This window comes from Mustela nivalis, assembly GCF_964662115.1.
Source record: "Mustela nivalis genome assembly, chromosome: 5".
In the NCBI taxonomy this organism is placed as follows: Eukaryota; Metazoa; Chordata; class Mammalia; order Carnivora; family Mustelidae; genus Mustela; species Mustela nivalis.
The window spans coordinates 76,894,230-76,915,026 of NC_139024.1; the positions used below are offsets into that span (position 1 = coordinate 76,894,230).

At 38.4% G+C, this 20,797-nt stretch overlaps 1 protein-coding gene and 1 long non-coding RNA gene across 12 annotated transcripts in view; both read right to left on the bottom strand.

Annotated features, from left to right (window-relative positions):
• Positions 1–16,465, bottom strand: part of PKIB (cAMP-dependent protein kinase inhibitor beta) — a 108,988-nt gene extending 92,523 nt beyond the window's left edge. For 4 of the 7 annotated variants that reach the window (XM_082730003.1, XM_082730002.1, XM_082729999.1 and 1 more), the window contains exon 1: positions 14,934–16,465. Coding sequence is in view for 2 of the 7 variants with exons in the window: in XM_082729999.1 (XP_082586125.1) it covers positions 14,934–15,446 (513 nt within the window). In the remaining 5 variants the exon portion in view is untranslated. Of the gene's footprint in view, positions 1–5,080; positions 5,204–14,933 lie in introns of those variants that run through there. The other 3 variants (XM_082730007.1, XM_082730008.1, XM_082730006.1) reach the window with 3 other exon arrangements.
• LOC309864468 overlaps positions 1–20,797 on the bottom strand; it is a 664,253-nt gene that overhangs the window by 555,434 nt on the left and 88,022 nt on the right. The gene's annotated exons all lie outside the window — the stretch shown is intronic.

The following is a 20,797-nucleotide window of genomic DNA, read 5'->3' on the forward strand; positions in this document are numbered from 1 at the left end:
CCAACTTAAAACTATACTACTTTTGTTGGACAGCTACTTGACAGTATCAATTAATATTAAATTGGCCATAAAACAGAATCCTTTAGTATTCTATTATATTAAACCAATTCTACTAATAACCATTTTTTCTCTATCGGGTTTCTTTTTAAAAAAATGTACACCACTCCTGTATTTATCCTTATCTAAAGAAACTGTCAAAATAATTATTTTTGACTCAGAAAGCAGCACTGATTGTATGACTTGCTACTCAAAAACTTGTGAGAATGCAAATTAACTAAAAATTTAAGTCCAAAGTCTTCATGCCAGCATTTAAGATTCATCACTACAACTCTAATGTATCTTTCTACCCTTATCTTTTCCCAGTCCCTAAATAATTCTACATAAGTCTCTGTCCCACTCTTCTCTGTATTTGTAACATTGTTCATGCTGTTTTCTCAATCAGGGATGTCTTGCCTATTCATTGAAATTCCATCAGTCCTTCAAGGATCATCCCAATTACTGTATGTTCCATAAAGTCTTTCTGATTAATCTCAAAGTTTATCTTTCTCTTCTTTGAAACCCCACAGCACTTTTTAGTTCTTTAGTTCTTTTGTGGTCTTTACTACTGTCTTCCCTGCAGGAAAGTTGTGTATATTATCTCACCCCGCCTTCTCAAAACAGATATTTCTAAGTGTACATACAAGAGACAAGAGTCTCACTCTTTCTTGTATGTACTATATCACTAGCCACAAGTAACTGATCCAAGAGGTGCTTTTTAATAGATACTTGTTTATTTTAATTTAGTTAAGTATTCATATCAGAGATGCATGTGATGAGTTCCAAAATTCATTAAAAGCTTTTTCTATTATTATTTACTTTATTTTATTTAAAGATTTTATTTATTTATTTGACAGAGAGAGAGCACAAGCAGGCGAGCAGCAGAGGGAGGAGGAGAAGCAGGTTCCCTGTTGAGCAGGGAGCCTGACTTGGGGCTCCATTTCAGGACCCTGGGATCATGACCTGACCTGAAGGCACCCAGGCACCCAAAAGTTTTTTTTTTATTTTAAGTACTATCACACTTTATTTACTTCCATTTTTAAGTAATCTCTACACCTAATGTGGGGATCTAACTTAAGACCCCCAAGATTGAGAATCATATGTCCCACCAACTGAGCCAGCCGGGTACCCCCATTAAAAGCTTTAATGAAGGACATCCATAATCGTCTAGAGAAATGAACCTGAAAATGAATGGGCACATGTAGCATTAAAATATGGAATGACAGACTCTAATAGAATAATTCAGGTACTTTTTGCTATGTGCTGATTTTATGATGAAGAACTTAAATCCTATTATTCATATTAGTATAAGCAAGTTGACAAAAACCTGAAATCTGAAAAGATAAAGACATCTTCAGGGTCACATGACTAATTAAGATCTGAGTTGGTCTCACAATCAAGCTTTTTTAGTTTAGTTATAATTTCTATTGCTGTCTCCCAAATCCTGCGTCAACATGTTTTCTTGTTTTCTATTAATGTCTTCTTAAATGTTAGCTGCAAAAGTATTTGTGTAAAGAAGGGTTCCCTTATCTATTTTTTATCCTCAAAATAATTATTTTAACAGACAGAATTTAAAATAAAATCCAGTAATGATGACTAAAGGGGATTACAACAAACAAAACTTATTTATACAAAGCTTAATTCTTTTGTAACCTAACTACAAAGAATGGAGTCAAGAATCAAGATATTAAAAATGCTGCTAAGTAAATGTCACAAAATCTATGCACTAATAAGATTCACAGTCTTTACTCACAAGACAGTCTTACAAGTTTAATCAGCACCCATTTGTGCTTCCGTTTTAACTTGTGTGTCACCAGTTTAATGGATAGTAAAAATTTCTTCTCAACATCCATTTCCACTTTGAGAAGGCTTCCTCCTATATTTACTCCATGTGATTCAATTGTTTCCAAGAATAAAGTTGAGACTCATATCTTACAAATCTGAGCTCCAGATGCACCTAGCCACAGTGATTAGTTCAGAAGTGGTACGTGACTCAAACCTGCTCCAAAAAGCTTATTACATTTTTCCAACCCAGCAAATGCTTACAGAATGGGTTCATGATGCAAGTTTGTCCATCTTAGGACTGGTACAAAAGCTACTAGGTAAAAATACTTTTTCTCTTTGAATCTGAATTTGAGAATTTAGGCCAGGGGCTCTTGATAGCTCTTTTGTCACTAAGCAGGGCATGAAGATGAAGACAGGAGATATATAAAAAGAAACTAAGGGATTTCAAAATTTTCAAACGTGTAGGCTCTTTAAGTCAAGGATGTACTCTACATAGATAGCATCCTGGGAAACCTCTCAGGCCCAGAAAAGCCAGGAAAGTTGCTCATGTTCTTTGAGAGTATGTGGATTCCTCCAGTAATTTGCATAAACATGATGATATGGGGACATTAAGTCGTGAAGGACTCAAAACAGATGAGGGTGTGAAGGTGCTGTAGTTGTAGGGGAGAAGCTGGTAAGGGATGAGCCAGAACAACACAGAGTTCTTAGGTTCTTCACTGACTTGTGCTGATGGAAACATGGAATCCATTTTGAAACATCTTACTCTAGGCAGTAAGAGTATGGAGAGTGCAAATAGATGAGTCAAAGAATCAGCCACCCTAATGAACCCACAGGACAAGTATACGTCTGAATCTTTGGACTGGTGTTAAAAAAAAAAAAGAATAGAGAGTGCTATGCCTAGAGAGTTTCTGAATTTGAAGTGGTAGGAAGGAATAATTTCATATAATAAAAAGTCCAGGGTGTGGCCACAGAAATGGTTGCGTGAGAAATAGTAAAGGTTACTGCTTGAGTTGTAGAGATCAAAAACTGAGAGGTCATGTTAGATGTAGATATGAAGCCACCCAGATTGAGAACAGAAAAAGGCTGGGAAAAGTTGACTGGACACCAGTCGCTAGAGTGTTCAGTGAAGGAAGGTTTTGTTCAAGTAGTAAGTAGATGATAGGAGTGAGTAATGATAGAGGGCAGTACAGCCAGATGGCTCCAAGAAATTGGGGTGAGTCAAAGAGAGTGGAGAAATAACGATTTAGAGGTGGGATATGGATATATGGAGGGCATGTGACCCACCTCTCTGCCTTGAGATTTGTGAACTATGAAATATTAAACAGTATCCAACAGAAAGAGCTCAGAGGAAGGGAGATACCAAGTTTCACAGCTAGGGAAAAAAGTGGAAGTAAAGAGAAGTTTACTTTGATTGAACAGGTGTTGCAGAGAGCATGAGCGAAGGGTTTTGAAGAACAAAAAGCAAAGATCAGGTCAAGGAAAGACAGCACAAAGCATAATAAAGCTTCAAGAAAAAAATGAGTAGACAAAAGATGAAAACAGCTTTGAAGCATTAGAAAATTATCTGTTTTGCAGGGCTAAAAAAAAGTCTATGTTCCAAAACTAGTAATATGGAAATTTTAGAAGAGCTAGCAATTACGATATAGGGAGTGGAATTCTTTTTACTTCTGGGGTGAGGTGGTGAGTGACAGATGTGGATCAAGGCAGTTCAGAGAGGCAATCAAAGAGCCCGCAGTCATGTGCAAGAGCAGTGGCCAAAAAAGCATATGAGTGGCACGCTTGGGACTACAGGATAGTCGGCACAGCTATGAGGAATGTGGCTCCAGGAGGTACAAGTATGAGGAGGCATGGGATCAGATTCAAATCAGTGGAAAAAGAATCAGTTATAGCAATTACGATATAGGGAGTGGAATTCTTTTTCCTTCTGGGGTGAGGTGGTGAGTGACAGATGTGGATCAAGGCAGTTCAGACAGGCAATCAAAGAGCCCGCAGTCATGTGCAAGAGCAGTGGCCAAAAAAGCATATGAGTGGCACGCTTGGGACTACAGGATAGTCGGCACAGCTATGAGGAATGTGGGCTCCAGGAGGTACAAGTATGAGGAGGCATGGGATCAGATTCAAATCAGTGGAAAAAGAATCAGTTATAGAACAAATGGATTCAAGACAAGACTAACCACTAAAAATAAAATAAAATAAAATAGTAAAATAATAAAGGTAGATCCCCTCATTCAATGACTACTAAAATAATTTCCAAAGGATTAAAATTTAAATTAAAAAAAATTATAAGTCCTACCAAAAAAAGTAGGTGAATATTTTATAAGTGGGAAGGTTCTTCTCAAGCTCAACAAAATAAAAAACTATAAAAGAAATGGATAGCTTTGACATCTGTAAAATGTAAGTTTTCTATAAAGCAATGCTCCCTAAATGAGTAATGGCAAAATAAATAAATAAATAAATAAAGCAATTTTAAAATTGCTGTGTAATGAGTCAATCAGAGAAAGTCAATTATCATATGATCTCCCTGATATGAGGAAGTTGAGAGGCAACGTGGGGGGTTTGGGAGGTAGGAAAGGAATAAATGAAACAAGATGTGATCAGGAGGGACACAAACCATAAGAGACTCTTAATCTCACAAAACAAACTGAGGATTGTGGGTAGGGGCAGTGGTCATAGGGATAGGGTGGCTGTAGGATGGACATTGGGGAGGGTATGTACCACAGTGAGTTCAATGAAGTATGTATAAATCTTATAGGCCCTCTGAAAGAAATTATGCAAAATGTATCAGAAGTCTTTAAAAAGTGAATATGTTATGACCTACCAATTCTATGTCAAGAAATTGATTCAAAGGAGTTAATCAAAAAGGTATGTGAAGTGTGTAAAAATTATGAACAAAGTTATTTACTATGACACTGTTAATAAAACCAAACTTGGAGACATTCTGCATATTTACCAAGATTAGTTAAAAATGTAACAGAACACGATGCAGCCATTAAAAATATAATTTGTTGCCTAGGAAACATATATGAGATGATATATTAAGTGAGAGATATGGTATCTGTTACATCAGTTTTGGTTTTTTAAAGCTACATATGTGCAAAGGATTTTATAGTTCATGGTGGAAACATATAGAGAGCCTATTTTCTTCTTAATACAATTCTGAAATTTCTTGATTTTTCACTGCAATGTATATTGCCTCAAAAACACTTTAAAAATTTTAAAGTTTGGGCGCCTGGGTGGCTCAGTGGGTTAAAGCCTCTACCTTCAGCTCAGGTCATGATTTCAGAGTCCTGGGATAGAGCCCCCGCATCTGGCTCTCTGCTCGGTGGAGAACCCGCTTCCTCCTCTCTCTCTGCCTGCCTCTCTGCCTACTTGTGATCTCTGTCTGTCAAATAAATAAATAAAATCTTTTAAAAAAATTAAGTTTAAAACTGGGTATTTTAAGTAGCAAACATTACCTCGTCTGGAAATAACATGTACAATAACTCATTATAATGTAACGAGGTATAATTGACAAAAAAGATGAGAGTAAGAATCTGAGATTTTTGGTGAAGAATTTACAATAGTAAGCACATATTATTCTTGGTAAAACTGAAATCTACATTTGAACATTGCTAATATTTAAAGCAATGTATTTTAATGGATTGAGTATGTTTTTCCTTTGTTCTCTCATTTCTCAAATCAATGATTACCACAGGATGGAGCAAAATTAGAATGTACCCATTTGGAAAACTGGAAAATTATGTTTCATACCTAAAGTTCACCTAGCCAAAAACTATTTCATGGGTCACTTTGCATAAGGAAAAATGCCAGTTTTTTTAAAAATTTGCAATAGGATTATAAAAGTATAATCTTATAAATGTGCCAAGACTGGAAGATAATTAGTATTGAATGTTAAAATAGAAATTTAAAAATCTTTAAATATTCTTAAAAAAAAAATCTTTAAATATTCTTAATTACATTATGGCCTTATGATAAAAATATCTGAAAGAAGTTAACAAATAATGTAAACCTTTAACAATCTTTTTTTTTTCTTCTAAAGATTTTTATTTATTTGACAAAGAGAGACACAGTGAGAGAGGGAACACAAGCATGGGGATTGGGAGAGGGAAAAGCAGGCTCCTCTCTGAGCAGAGAGCCCAAAGTGAGGCTTGATCCCAGGACTCTGGGATCATGACCTGAGCTGAAGGCAGATGCTTAACCGCTGAGCCACCCAGTCTCCCCAACAATTTTTTTTTGTAAGATAATTTGAGATTTTTTTAGATAAAGCATAAACTGTTGTCGTTACACAAAATCCTTATTTCATTAAACCATATTTCAAGTGGCTCATATTTAGATAAAATCAGCAAAGTGAAGACTGAACCTATTGACTATTAAAACCAATACTAATTATTGATAATATAAAAAGTTTTCAACAAAAGAGGATAAAATAGGGTACTTATTTAAATTGATAAAAATAAGCATCTATGAGGAAATAAGTGCTTTGTTTCCCACATTTTGCAATTAAAACTGAAAGATTTATATGTCTTGTCAAAGGATTCAAACTAGAACCCAAAACATGGAATCCTCAGAGTTGGAACAACTCATGCTGGGTTTTACCTGAGCCTTAATATTTTTTGGCAAAATTCCACAAACATTTCAGGGAGCTACCCTGTGAGGAAAATATGTCTCACTTCCTCCTGAAAACCTTGCTTCCACTCTTCCCTGAGGCAAACAAATAAAAAAAATTACACCCCATGTTGTAGACTGGTCTCATTTCTTCACTGTCAAATCCATATGGTACAAATGAATAAAAACCTGAAATAACCTGGAGTAGACCAAACCTGGTTCAGTGGTACAGGACTTTGACTATGTCAGGACACAGTGGATGGACTGCCCAAGTTATCACATTGCTTTTTTGTAACCATCTTTAACAACTAATAATGAGGAGGAGCACAGGACATGTGTCATGCTCAGCAGTGACTTAGGAATGTTCAGTACGGGGTGCCTGGGTGGCTCAGTGGGTTAAAGCCTCTGCCTTCAGCTCAGGTCATGATCCCAGGATGCTGGGACTAAGCCCTGCATCAGGCTCTCTGCTCAGCGGGGAGCCTGCTTCCCTTCCTTCCTCTCTGCCTGCCTTTCTGTCTACTTGTGATTTCTGTCAAATAAATAAATTAAATCTTTAAAAAAAAAAAAAGGAAAGAAAGAAAAAGGAAAAAAAATGGGGTGCCTGCCTGGCACACATGATTCTTGATCTTGGGGTCACGAGTTTGAGCCCCACAGTGGGTGCACAGCTTTCATTAAAACAACAACAACAACAAGTTAAAAAAAAAAAAAAAAAACTCTGCAACATGGAGGCTTAAGTGGGTAGGAGAAGAATCAATGAAACAAGATGGGATTGGGAGGGAGACAAACTATGACTCTTAATCTCACAAAACAAACTGAGGGTTGCTGGGGGGAGGGGGTTTGGGAGAAGGGGGTGGGATTATGGACATTGGGGAGGGTATGTGCTTTGGTGAGTGCTGTGAAGTGTGTAAACCTGGTGATTCACAGACCTGTACCCCTGGGGATAAAAATATATGTTTATAAAAAATAAAAAATTTAAAAATAATTTTTAAATAAAACCAGTGGTTAAGATTTGAATATTTGTAGCTATGATTAAAAAAAAAAAAAAAAACTCACAGATGGCTAATTTAGGAAGATATAAAGTAAATAATGTGTTAATAAATAAATGGTTTTTTGGGTTTTTTTTTTTTAAAGAATGTTCAGTATGAATGAATGAGCGGAGTATTTTGAGTTAGAATGGTAGGCTGTGAATTTAGGCACCAATCAAACCTGTCTTTTTATCTGAACTCTGCCACTTTCTATTAAATGACTTTGAATAGATGTTGTTTTCACCTACTTACTTAGAAAATAGGGCCATAAGGCCAACTCCACAGGTTGGAGAATAAATAAAATTTGTGAAACCACCTAGCCTGGGCCTGGTACATTGCTCAGTAAATAGAAGTTTCCATTCCCCCAAGGCAACTGGGTGGTGAAGTTGGGTAATCAAGGTTGGTTGTTTACAACTCCTGGTTTCACCTCAGGTTGTGATCTCTGGGTCTTGAGATTAAACCTGCCTGGGGCTCTGCACTCAGAAGGATTCCCCTTGAGTCGCTTCCTCTTCCTCTGCCCTCCCCACTGTGCTCTCCCTCTCTCTCTTTCTCTCTAAAATTATCAATTTTTTTTTAAAAAAGAAGAAGCTTTCATTCCCTTATCATGTACAATCATTTCCACTGAAAGAAAAAATAATCATGTTCCCTTAGGAAAATTTCAATCTTGTGTTACTAATCGAAAAATATTATGTTGAAGACCTCTACTTTTGTTCTAATCCCATTACCTCTTTTGGAAATCAGCTTCATGAATTATCTTTTCTGTACCTTCTAATCACTTATTCATGGTATCTAAAGAGAGAACCAAGGTTCTCCTTGAAACAGTAACTAAAAACTAATTTGACCCTATGTTCTGACCCCCACTACCCACCCATCTATCTTTTTCTTGTATCTTTTGGCTATAATCCCAGGATGAGTACTTAACACTGGCTAACCCCATTCCCTTACTTTCCATTTCTTACCCAATAAAATCTGGTTTCTCCCTCCCAATCATACAGCCTTTCTACTTGTCAAATAAAATATCCTTTCAGGCCTTCTCCTACTGGTTCATCCTGTGACTATGACCTATTGATTATGTCACACATTTTGATGCTCTACATACCTGTGTTGCTATGACAATGCCCTTTCCAGCTTCTCTTTTTGGGCTCCCAAAAGAACTTACTTCCCCGGCTTCCATTTTCTCCCATTTTCTTCCTCATTCCATGTGCTTGCCATGGAGGCCTCGTTATTATATTTACCTCCTGGTTGAAACGTCAGCTAAAAGTACGCTTCCTAAAGAACAGCCTCTTGGGCATCTTTACCTCTGATTCCTCTTTTACTCATCCTCTTCCCCCATGCCCACTATATTAGTTTCCTAGGGCTGCCATGACAAATTGTCACTTGGTTTAAGTGCCTTAAAACAAGATGAATTTACTCCCATACAGCTTGGAAGGCCTGCAACCCAAAATCAAGGTGTCAGCAGGGTTGGTTCTTTCTTGGGGGTCTTGAAGGAGGATCTGTTCCACGACTCTCTCCTAGCTTCTGGTGATGGCTGGCAAAGCCCTTGCAGCTACATAACTCCAATCTCCGCCTCCACTGTCATGTGTTTGTCTTCCTCTAAGTGTCTTCGTCTCTGAGTCTTTTCTTAATCAGGCCAGCAGTCATACTGGGTTAAGGGTCCATCCCACTCTGGGATGACCTCATCTTAGCCAATTACAACTGCAATGACCTTTCCAAATAAGGTCACATTCTGAGGATCGAGAAGTACGTGAATTTTGAGGAGACATTACCCAACCCAGTAAAACTGCCAAATCTGCCCTCATTCTCGTACAGCCTCAAAACTCAAGCCAAGAATCTGAGAAGCACTCTTCACTCCCACCTCCCTCTAATTTCCTCTACCACTTATCAAGCCTCATTATTTTCAGTCTCTAACATTTCTAGACTTGAGGTACTCTTGTGCATCTCTAATTCTTTATCCCTAATCCCTGACTTACTCTTTAACATCTCTTGTTTGGGCTACTACAATCCCCTCAAATTCAGCCTCCTCAGAGCTAGAAGAGTATCTATAGATACAAGTACACAGTGTCACGGCATATTAGAAAGATGTAGAATTGCTTTTTATTTTTGTTACTTCTCCCTTACTGCAATGAACACAATTATGACAGATGTCCTTTCCCAGGGATGTAGGAACTGAGAGGCAGAGTGGTTTCTGTGGAAGCCTTGGACTTTATAATATCTTCTTTTGGCTTAATGGACCCTTTAGAAACCTTTAGAATGTGGAAAAAATCCATCATCTCTACAATCTAGCTTTTTATTAGATTTCAAGGCCTCTTTAGGAAAGGCAGACAAGAGGGGTTTATTTCAATGTTTTGAAATTTCCATGTATCTGGCTCCAGAGACTCCATGAGAGAAGCACTTATTCTCATTTTTTTAAATAAACAAACATAATAAACTAATACAACTGCATGAGTTGTAAGCCATCCTTAGTTATGTGTGCACAAGTCCATGCACACACATATACATGCTGATTTTTAGATACTGTTTTCAGGGTACCTGGGTGGCTCAGTGGGTTAAGCATCCAACTCTTCTTCATTTCAGCTCAGGTCATGATTGCAGGGTTGCAAGATCAAGTCCCACATCAGGCTCTGTGCTAAGCATGGGGTCTGCTTAACATTCTCTCTCCCTTTCCCTTTGCCCCTCCCCCATTCATACTTGTTCTCTCTCTCTCTAAAAACAATTTAAAAATTTATGTATATATATTTATATACATATTTGTATTTATCTATAAATATATATATTTATAGACAATAGTCTATATATACATAAAAAACTATATATATAGTTTTCTCTTTTTTAAAGATTTTACTTATTTATTTGAGAGAGAATGAGAGAGAGAGCATGAGAGGGGAGAGGGTCAGAGGGAGACTGAGTAAGGAGCCCAATGCAGGACTCGATTCTGGACTCCAGGATCATGACCCAAGCTGAAAGCAGCTGCTTAACCAACTGAGCCACCCAGGCACCCTATATTGTTTTATTTTGACACATATTAGCACAGCCCATAAAGTCTAGAAGTCCAGAAGTAAAGAATGATATAGCCATTTAAGAAGACACATGTTTAGGAACACTGCTTAACTCTTCCCTGTCTTCCATGGTTTTATTCCTGAAACTATCACATTGGACCTCAGTTTCCTCCTTTACTTCACCACTTTAAAAACGAAAGCCTTAGAGTTAACCATGATGATTTCCATATTCCAAAATGGGGATTCTTTTTCATCAACATGGTGGATATTAGGGCTTAGCAGGAAGTAGGGTCTATGGGAAGAACGAATTTAAGAGATAGAAGAAAAAAATTTAGTTCCACTTATTTTACCTGTAAAAGCTTCTAACAAGTGTTCAAGCTGTCTTGGCTCCAGACTACATAATCTTTATGTGTCTCTATATCCCTGATCTTCTTTGCAGTCTGAGAAATCCTATTCTAACTGATCCAGGATCCTAGGTGAGATTACCTCCTCCTGTAAAATGAATATATACAAATCCAAATCATTTCATTCTTATTTAGACAGCTCTGAACTTCTTTTCTAACTAGACATCCCAACTCTTGGATGCCATCATATTTTGAAAAAAGGAGTGACTGAAGGACACAAACCTGCTCTGATTTATAAAGTCCAGAACATACAATTCCTGGGCATAACACTGCTTTTGCCTTTGAGAGCTAAAATAGTTTATCTTACTGCAGTGAAAAGTAGATTATTTGATTTCTCAAAATCAATTGTATTTCCAATAAAAATTAAAACTAATAATAATCACTTTTGATTTTCTGAGTATGTTCTCTTTATGTAATGCCACTAACTGATAATGACTTATAAAAAGTACATACAGCATATTAATATGAAAATTTCTGAGACCAACAAGATTCAGAAGAGCATTGCACTAATGGCAGAAGTTTGTTTTGTTTTGTTTTGTTTGTTTTGTTTTGTTTGGGGGGTGGGCAGAAGGAGAGGGAGAGAGAGTCTTAAACAGACTCCACACTGAGAGCAGAGCCTGATGCAGGACTGGATCTCACAACCTGAGACCATGACCTGAGATGAAGCCGAGAGGTGGACACTTAACCAACACCACACAGGCTCCCCAATGGCAAAAGTTTTAAAACAAAAATACAGAAATCCTAGATTTGTTCTTAATACATATTTTAATTATTATGCATGATTTAAATTAATTAAATAATAATTTAATAATACATGATTTGGATTATTTGATTATATTTAATTAATTCTTAATACATGATTTTTGTACCTTTCACAAATCAATCATGGGCCTTAGATCTCTATATCTAAGGATAGAATAGGTTTAATTACTTAAAAGTTTTCTGTAAAATCATGGCTAAGGATGCTTATTTTATTACAGGATTTATACAGGGTTTTTTAATATTTGGAAAAAAAGATTTTTTAACTCAATTAAAATCTTGTATTGAAGGAATGGAAAACCATTGAATTTACTACCAAGCCATTCAGTTCTGAGTCTCATCAACTTTTAAAACACAATTTTCAAATTGCTTTCTTTTCCATTTTCAGTGGACGCTAAAGGAAATTTAGTCTTCATTAGGCCTGATTTACATTCATTAAGCATCAAAACAAAAAAAAAATTGGGGAGAGGTATGGATAGGCAGAGAACAGAGGATTTTTAGAGCAATGAAAATACTCTGTATGATATTTTAATGATGGATGCTTGTCCTTACATATTTTTCCAGACCCACAGAATATGCAAGAATGAATTCTAAGGTAAACTATGGATTTTGAATGATTACAATGTGTCAATGTAGGTTCATCCATTGTAACAAATGTAACTGGTAACAAAAAGATGTAACCAGTCTTGTGGGAGATTTTGATAAGGGAAAGCTATGCATGTCTGGGGGCTCAGAGTATACAGGAAATATCTACACCTTTCTTTCAATTTTGCTATGAATCTTAAACTGCTCCAAAACAACTATCATTAAAATATTTTATTTCTGAGAAGTACTACTTCTTTTTCAAAATTATTTAAACTCTAAATTTTAAAGGAAACAAAGTGTTTCCTCTTCTATCCTTCTGTCTAAATGTCTATCAAATCATATATGATCCAGTCAGAAACACTTCTCCAGAATTTTCTACACTTCATAAATATATAACTTCTACATAAATACCATTCTATAATGCTCTTTCAAAGTTATACATAAGTTTATCATATAACCCAGCAATTCTAAGTCTATTTACCCAAGAGAAATGAAAACATATATATCCACTAAGATTTAAATGTAAATGTCCTTAGCATCATGATTCCTAATAGCCTCAAACTGAAAACAATCCAAACGAGCACTCACTGAAGAATAGATAGAATGTGGCATATCCATATAATAGAAAACTATTAAATAAAAAGGAATGAAAGGCTGCTACATGCTATAACATAGATGACTCTCAAAAACATGCTAAGTGAAAGAGGCCATAAACAAAAGACCAGGTATTATGTATGACCCCATTTATATGAAATGTCCAGAAAAGGCAAATCTATAAGACTGAAAAGAGATTAGTGGTTGCCTGAAGCTGGGTATGAGAACAGAGAGTAACCATAAATGGACATGAGGGATCTCTTGGGGGTGATGAAAATTTTCTAAAATTGAATCGTGGTGATGTTTTTACAACTTGGTAACTCTTCCTTAAAAATCACTGAAAGGGATAAATTTCTAAAGATCTAAATTTCTAGTTTAAAATTGACTAAAGAGGAGAAAATTTGTTTAACACAAATAAAATGTGACACATTTTTAAATATCCTGCATAAAGTATTACATTAGCCTTTGATTTTTTTCCTATAGAAAGATGTGGCAAAGATAATACTAAAGTCAATCACTAAAGACATCTCCCTCTCCCAAAATCATACTTTGCTTCAAAATTCAATCATTTTATCTTCCAGAACATTTTTTTAAAAAGATTTTATTCATTCATTTGACACAGAGAGATCACAAGTAGGCAGAGAGGCAGGCAGAGAGAGGGGGAAGCAGGCTCACTGCTGAGCAGAGCACCCCTATGCGGGGCTCAATCCCAGGACCCTGAGATCATGACCTGAGCGGAAGGAATAGGCTTAACCCACTGAGCCATCCAGGCCCCCCAGAACATCTTTTTAGTAAATAAACCCTTTTGAGATAGTTTCAACAGAGAGGCATTGACCAGTGTGGATCGTACTAGCAGGAAACAAAAAAGGTTTTCAAAATGCTGGTCTAACCAACCCTGATCCGGAATCTATCTACTCCATTACACTACTTTCTGTGAGCTATGTGACCATCACATCTCATTTTAATAATCCAAATTCTGAGCTTTCTAAATACTAAATCCCAGAAGGCTTTTTTTTTTTTTTTTTTTTTTTTTAATGTGTAGCAATGTCAATATGAAGAAAGGCATCTTGGAGAGGAGTGGAGGGATGGATTTTGAATCTACATGTACACGAAGAGACATGCAGTGCTCATAGTAATTTATATCCACTACTTTTTCGGTATCCAGACCGTTAATTGTTTTTAGTCTTTATTTTCTAAGTGTATGTTTAAGTGGTCTTCTGCCTTGAAAACTCCACTTTCCAAGGCTACCGACTCTAAAATAATACCTGCTTGGTTTGGGGCGGTGGGGGGGGGGGTCTTTTTGGCTTTGGGGGTTTTTTAGTGTGTTTCCCGTTTGTCCGGCTCATGCCAAGCGCTTCCCAAAGGAACCGAGTTCCGTTGAGCTTCCTGGGATGAGTTCTAAGCCGACGGTACTGGCTTCTCGGTCTCAGCCTCACTCAGGAGGGTACCGGCAGCGGCAGCTGGGCCCTCTTTCCCAGAAGATACATCTGGGTGCTCCCCCAAAGGGGTTGCAGCAGCAGCAACCAGGACCCACGCCCTCCATCTCCTAAACCCCCGAGACGACTTTTCACTCGTGTTCCTCCTGGGCAGGGGTCCTAGGCTCGGGGAAATCCCAGTAGCCGTAGGGGACTCTCAGGATCATCTGGTCTAACCAGGACCACATTTTGTCAAAGAATGGACGGAGACTAAGGGAGTGAGGCAAGTTGGCTAAAGCCACAGAGCCGGTTAGGGCTCGAGTCCCTGCCGGTGGCCGCGAGCTTGGAACAAGCAGCCCAAGGAAAACGACGTGGCTTTGGGGGCGAGAGAGACTAAGGACTCGACAACTTATGACAGGAGGTCACTAATGTCCACCTTCAGAGCAGAGCCAGCAAAAAGCAGGTGACCAGCCCTCCCTGGTTACCCCTGTTGACCTAAGCGCCCCCTTCCACTCTAAAAGTGCCTTAGTTTGCATAGTGATGCGGTCGCTCTAGCATACGGGGCACCTGCTTGGAATCCCCCGGTGCTAACGCAGACTGAGCGGCAAATGGAAAAGTTGCACTTAACCACATCTTTTCTCACTCAGTCGCCCCGGACTCCCCAAGTCCTCTCCCTCCTCCCACGCACCAGCCACACTCACTCCCGCTACCCCTCCACCTGGTACGTACCAGCGGCGCGCAGAGCTTCCCGCCGCGCCTGGGCCAAGTGTCTTCGCGCTCGGGCTCGCCCAGCCTCGCTGTGGCCGAGAGCAGCGATGCTGGCTCGGGCTCGCTGCCGCCTCTACAGTCCAGGGGATGCGGCCGCGTCTGAGCTGCTGAGCTGGGGCGCTGCCAGGAGGTGGCAGCTACTCCAAGGGCGGAGGGAGCGGCCGCCCGGACCCGCCCCCAGCGCGGAGCGAGCCCCCGCCCCCCATACCCTCCGCGGTGTCCATTTGGCGTACAGTCCCGGGCGACGTGGGACTGGAGGACAAGCGCAACGGAGGCTCTTTGTTGGCTGTTCTGAGCGCACGTAACAGACGACTGATCGTCGGGGATCGTCACAGGACCGATGTCCTCCCCGCCCGCCACTCTCAGTTCCCCTGGGTGACTGTTTAAGGTTCTGCTAAGAATTCGCTTGATGTAAGTGCGGGAATTTCGCTTCTCTCTCGCTTCCCAGACGTTGTGACTTGTCGGTTGACCCATCTGTGCGCGCCCAGAGGGTTTGTGCTCCAAGTGTCATAAGGTTGCCTTTTGATCTAATCCTGGCTGTTTGGAGAAGGTAGGAATGTGCATAGTTTTCTTATCTGCACCAGGAATTTGGGTCTTCGTGTTTATTAGATTATTTTAACAGACTGGGAAGCAATATACAATGCGGACCACTTTTGGACAAAGTAAAACAGATAACAATGCATATCCAGTTTCATCCAAAGATTCTCACCCAGGAAAATGAGGACCTTATTATTAGGGTTTCATTGTGTCTTTTAAAATCCATATTAAATGGATGACAATACTGCTGAAAAATTAAAATTAAGGTACAATTCTCTGCTTCCTGAGAAGGTGGTTTATCTTCACTGAAGTCCTGAGATCACATCTGCTTTCCTGAAAGTCATTTTTAGTGCTCAAAATCTTAATACCGTGGTGCTCGTTGTTACTGTGCTCTGGCTTCCTACCCAAGGCCCATGATACTTGCCACTTCACTACTGACTACTTCTAAATTCCCTTTTTAGGCAAAGACTATGTGAGATATGAAAATATAATCAGGGAAGTAATTCATTTAAGATACCTACTAATGGTGATACAATCAGATCCTTTAAATTATTTAATATTTCTACCTCCACAATGTAGTAATAATCATTGCTTGCCATTTTCACCTAATAAACTGAAGCCTAGTAAGATAAGGTTTGAATGAATTGAAATAGCTAACAAGACTGCAAATGTTTCTGCCTTTAAGGTTGTTTAACTTTTGGGGCACCTGGGCTGCTTAGTCAGTTAAGTGTCCAACTCTTGATTTTGGCTCCAGCCACAATCTCAGGATTAAGAGACTGAGACCGAGGTGAAGCCCCCACTTTAGGCTCTGCACTGGGCATGGAGCCTGCTTAAGATTCTCTTGCTCTCCCTACCCCCTCCTTTTCTCCCCTTAAAAAAAAAAAAGAAGAAGAAGAAGAAGAAGGTTCATTGACTTTTTTTAAACCTACACTCTGTTAATAAAGCTTGTGATTTTTCTAAAAGCCGACCTGTATGTTTTATTTTCTAAAAACATAGTTATTTGTGTGTTCATACAAATATTAATTAGAGAGATCGAGTTATTTATATTTTTAGTGTAACTTAAAAATTTACCATTTGACATTATCAAATACATTTATATAACAAAGATATTCTAAATATTGTTACTAAAGGAAATTATTCTGAGTCTTAATTATTTTAATAGAGAATGATACTAAAATGTTTAGATATGTGAGTTATACTACCACGATTGGATTTTTATGATTCTGCAACTGTATTCCTTATACTCACAAAATTTGTCTTTTAAGACCTGTATTTTTGGTTAAATTTGATATGATCATTAGTCTTCATTATACTTTTAAATTATGTATTTGAAATAATCAGAAACACTTGAATGTATGTTCCATGAACACTGTAGCTTTAGTAGCTAGAATAGTACCTGTACAAAACAAGTGCTTAAAAGCAGTTTTTAAATGAAAAAATGTAATCTCATTTCCTTCAATTAAGACAAAATAATGACTTAAGAAAATGCTATTTATAGAATGCTATTGTCTACTTATAGTGGATTGAAGGTTTTTGGTAGTATCTCATTTCTATTAGGCAAGTAAGGGAGATGATGCAATCAGGTAGAAAGCCTAAAGATTTGTAGCAACCGTTGCTAGGAATGGTGGAGAGATGACCATAAGCCCAAAGAAATACTTCTGAGTCAAAGAATTGAAAGTAGTAGTAACATACCATTGTGTGAATTTGTGTAATTGTATAAAATATATGACTCTAAATACAGGAAGCTTAATCAACTTTGGGGTCTTACCAAGTGATCTGATGAAAAAACAAGGAGAAAACTTGGCTGCCTTTACTAAGAAGTAGTTGAAGGATAGAGCTATGAGATTCATGCAGTATGACATAGGAGAATAGGTGAAGACATAAATAAGGAGAGAAAAAGATGTCAAGGAACTACAGGTGAGTAAAATGAAGGAGAGAGAAAAATAAATTGTGGCCAAGGTGGGATAGTTTTCTTGAAAGTGATGACATGGTTTATGGAAGAAAAGTGGGTGAGGCTAGCTGACATAGAGTGAAAATCAAGAAATTGGAGACTAAGATGCTGAAAAGGCCATCCACATGGACACTGCAGCCACCCACAGTGATGATATCAGAAGCCATGACAGAGAAAGAGTGAGGCAGATACCAATGATTCTCATAAATGTGATGGAATGATCTGGAACTGAATGAATGACAGTGCAGAATTGGGGCAGAAGGTACACATACAGGGAGCAAGACGCTAAACAGATCGAGGGCTGGTATAAGAGGTGGTGCACTGTTCAAAAGCAATACTAGGGAGCTAGAAGGACGCCAATGCTGCCTCCCATGTCCAGGAGAGTTAAAATTATAAGTATTTTATACTGAGGGAAGACCTATGGGAAACTATTCTCAGAAGAAAGCTGATTTTTCATATGAAGCAAGAAAATGGATAAAGCATAGTGTGAATAAGTTATGAAGGTAGTGGGATTTATCAGCATTGAACAAAGACTCTGCCAAGTCAGAGTGGATAAATTTAGGAGGCAGAGCTGGCCTCGTGAGCTTGCAACCTGTGTAGTAGCACAGGGTTCTACTTTTAAGAAGGCCCTGTGCTTGACTCTTCGGTTCTTGTCTTGAAATTCTTCATTTTAAAATGACCCCACATTTCCATTTTCAATGGTTCACTCAAATTATGTAGCCAGTCCTGTCTGGAGGAGGCGGAGAAATGGAAGCATGGTGAAGCAAGAAGCCGTGCAATCCCATCAAGGATTAACGTGGAAGAGACTAAGGAAATTGCATTTTGAGGAGAAACCAAGAATGGTGCAGGAAGGGGTGTGGCTGCAAGGTTTCAAACAACCTCCGGTTTTGCTGTCTTCAGGGCCAGGCTAGCTGAGACCTGGGCCAGAGAGGCATACAGCAGTCCCTACCAGCCTGCTTTACATTGCCATTGGCTAGTGTGCTCATTTCCTAGGGCTGCTATAACATACCTCCACCAACTTAGTGACTTGAACCAGCAGAATTTTATTTTCTCACAGTCTGGAAGCCAAAGTTCAAAATCAAGGTGTTGGCAAGACAGTGCTCCTTCTGAATGCTCTAAGGAGAATCCTTTTTTGCCTCCATAGCTTTTGGCTATAGGTCATCATTGGTGCTCCTTGGAATATAGCTGCCTAACTCCAATCTCTGCCTGCACCTTCACATATTCTCTGTTTCTTCTCTGCGGTCTGTATTTTCCTCTTATAAGATAGTCATCTGATTTAGGATCTACCTGGTTAAACCTGGGTGATCGAATCTGGAGCTCCTGATCTTAATTACATCTTCAAAGACCCTTCTTCCAAATAAGGTTACATTCACAAGGACTGAGTAGTATTCAAACATATCTTTTCGGAGACTGGCCTTCAGTCCACACAGGAAGGTTGGCTGAGTCAACCAGAAATAGAAATAGCCATTCTGAATGACACTGGGGGCTGATAGTTTTTCAAGTCTATTTGGAAAACCAAGATATATAATAATGTGAAGCTTATCAATGTTCTAAAGTTTTCCAACCATGAAATTTAATACATATGAAACTGCCTAGAGAGACTTGACATCCCTAGAAGTGGCTATCTGCCTTTGGAAACAAGATACACTGAGAAGTTGTGTACTTGGGACAGTGTCCCACTTGGTTATAGAGAATTGACCAAATGGTACCTTCCACTCCTCCTCTTCAGCCATCTTCCTTTCTGGAGGACATATGTGGTCCCTTGCCAGATACTATGGAGAGTCTACAGGATGATTGCATTTCATCACTCCCTGAAAATATAAGATTCAGGACTGGAAGAGTGAACTTGTGAATCTGTAGCAGAGGCTGAGCTAGCTTCCCAAACCATAACTTAAAAAAAAGTCTTAAAAATTCTTAGAGAAGGAAGAAAGAAATGTTGAAACTGCTTATAACTGTACTACCCCATCCTCCTCCTCCAGCTGACAGGCACTCAGAGAAATGGTTGAGTAGCTACCAAAGTCAAATGGATTCCCCTTAAAAGGAGTCACACTTTTCTGCTTAAAATAGAACAGGAGCCATAAATTCCATCTAAGGTTCCATCGATTATTTTCTGGGTGATAATAGTGAGAAGATCCCAAGTTCTAGCAACGGAGCATCAACATAACTAAGCTGAGATTCCCAGCAGGTTAGAGAGGCATCCATCTTTGGGTGACCTTGAAGGAAGTTGCCCTGAGACAGAGCTTGGATGACATAGTGGCATTGGCAGAAGGGAGTGGAGCCTGAATTGCCCAGTGGTGACTCTGCTCCTATTGTGTGGAAGAAATGATATCACAGACCCACATACATCAAGGGCTGGTAATCCAGCCATCTGAGACTATACAGTGAGGCAGAGGGAAGAAGAAGAGAGCGCTTTCATCTTAGTATTTAGAGTAGAAATTTCATAGCAAAGTATTCCCATGATCATTACAGTTTCTCTTGCTCCTAGTCAATGGATCATCCTTTCACATAGTAACAGTGTATACAAAAACTAACAAATATTGAGAACCAGGAATCTTGGATTCTGATCCCAAATGGCAATGCCATTAATAGTGTGTATTCTCACTGAAGTCAATTTTCTCTGAAGGGAAACAGAAGTTTTATGATCAAAAAATGGTCCTGATCTAAAATTCTATAAAAGTCTGAATTGACTTTCTTAATCATTCCAAACTCCTCAGCTCAAAATCTAGAACACCGTACAGACCCATCTCAATCTCACTTCAATTCTTATAATTTCCCAACACAAATCCTTTTTCCAGACAAGCTAGTCAATTTACCAGTCCCTGTGACTGACTTTTGTGTTCCAGTATTCATAATTGGTGTAGGAAACATGCTTATTTTCATCACCTTTTATGCTTAGGCAATGTCATTTAATTTCTTCAAACTTCTGTTTACAAATAACCTACTTACAGAGACCTCTTGATTTTTTTCCATCTCTGATCATTTGTTCAAACATATGCCATGAGTTTGAGGAGTACAGCATTTTAAATTAAAAGAAAAATGGTATTTTTCTCAAGTTTTTGGCATGTCCTTAAAACACTTTCATGTATATTAAGTCTTCTAATTATATTGCAAGCTTCTTAGCAGGAAGTTCTTATATTCTGTAATAGTAATTTCCAACTTCATCCAGTAAACGAAACAATGTTTTAGAACCAATAAAAATAAAATTGCTAACCATGGAGTCATCCACTGGTACAACATCAGCAAAGTTCTTGGCCCAGAGTAAGAATTCCATAAATTTTTTTTTAAAATATATAAGTAAATCAATCAATACCTTTCTACTCAACCATGATTTTATACA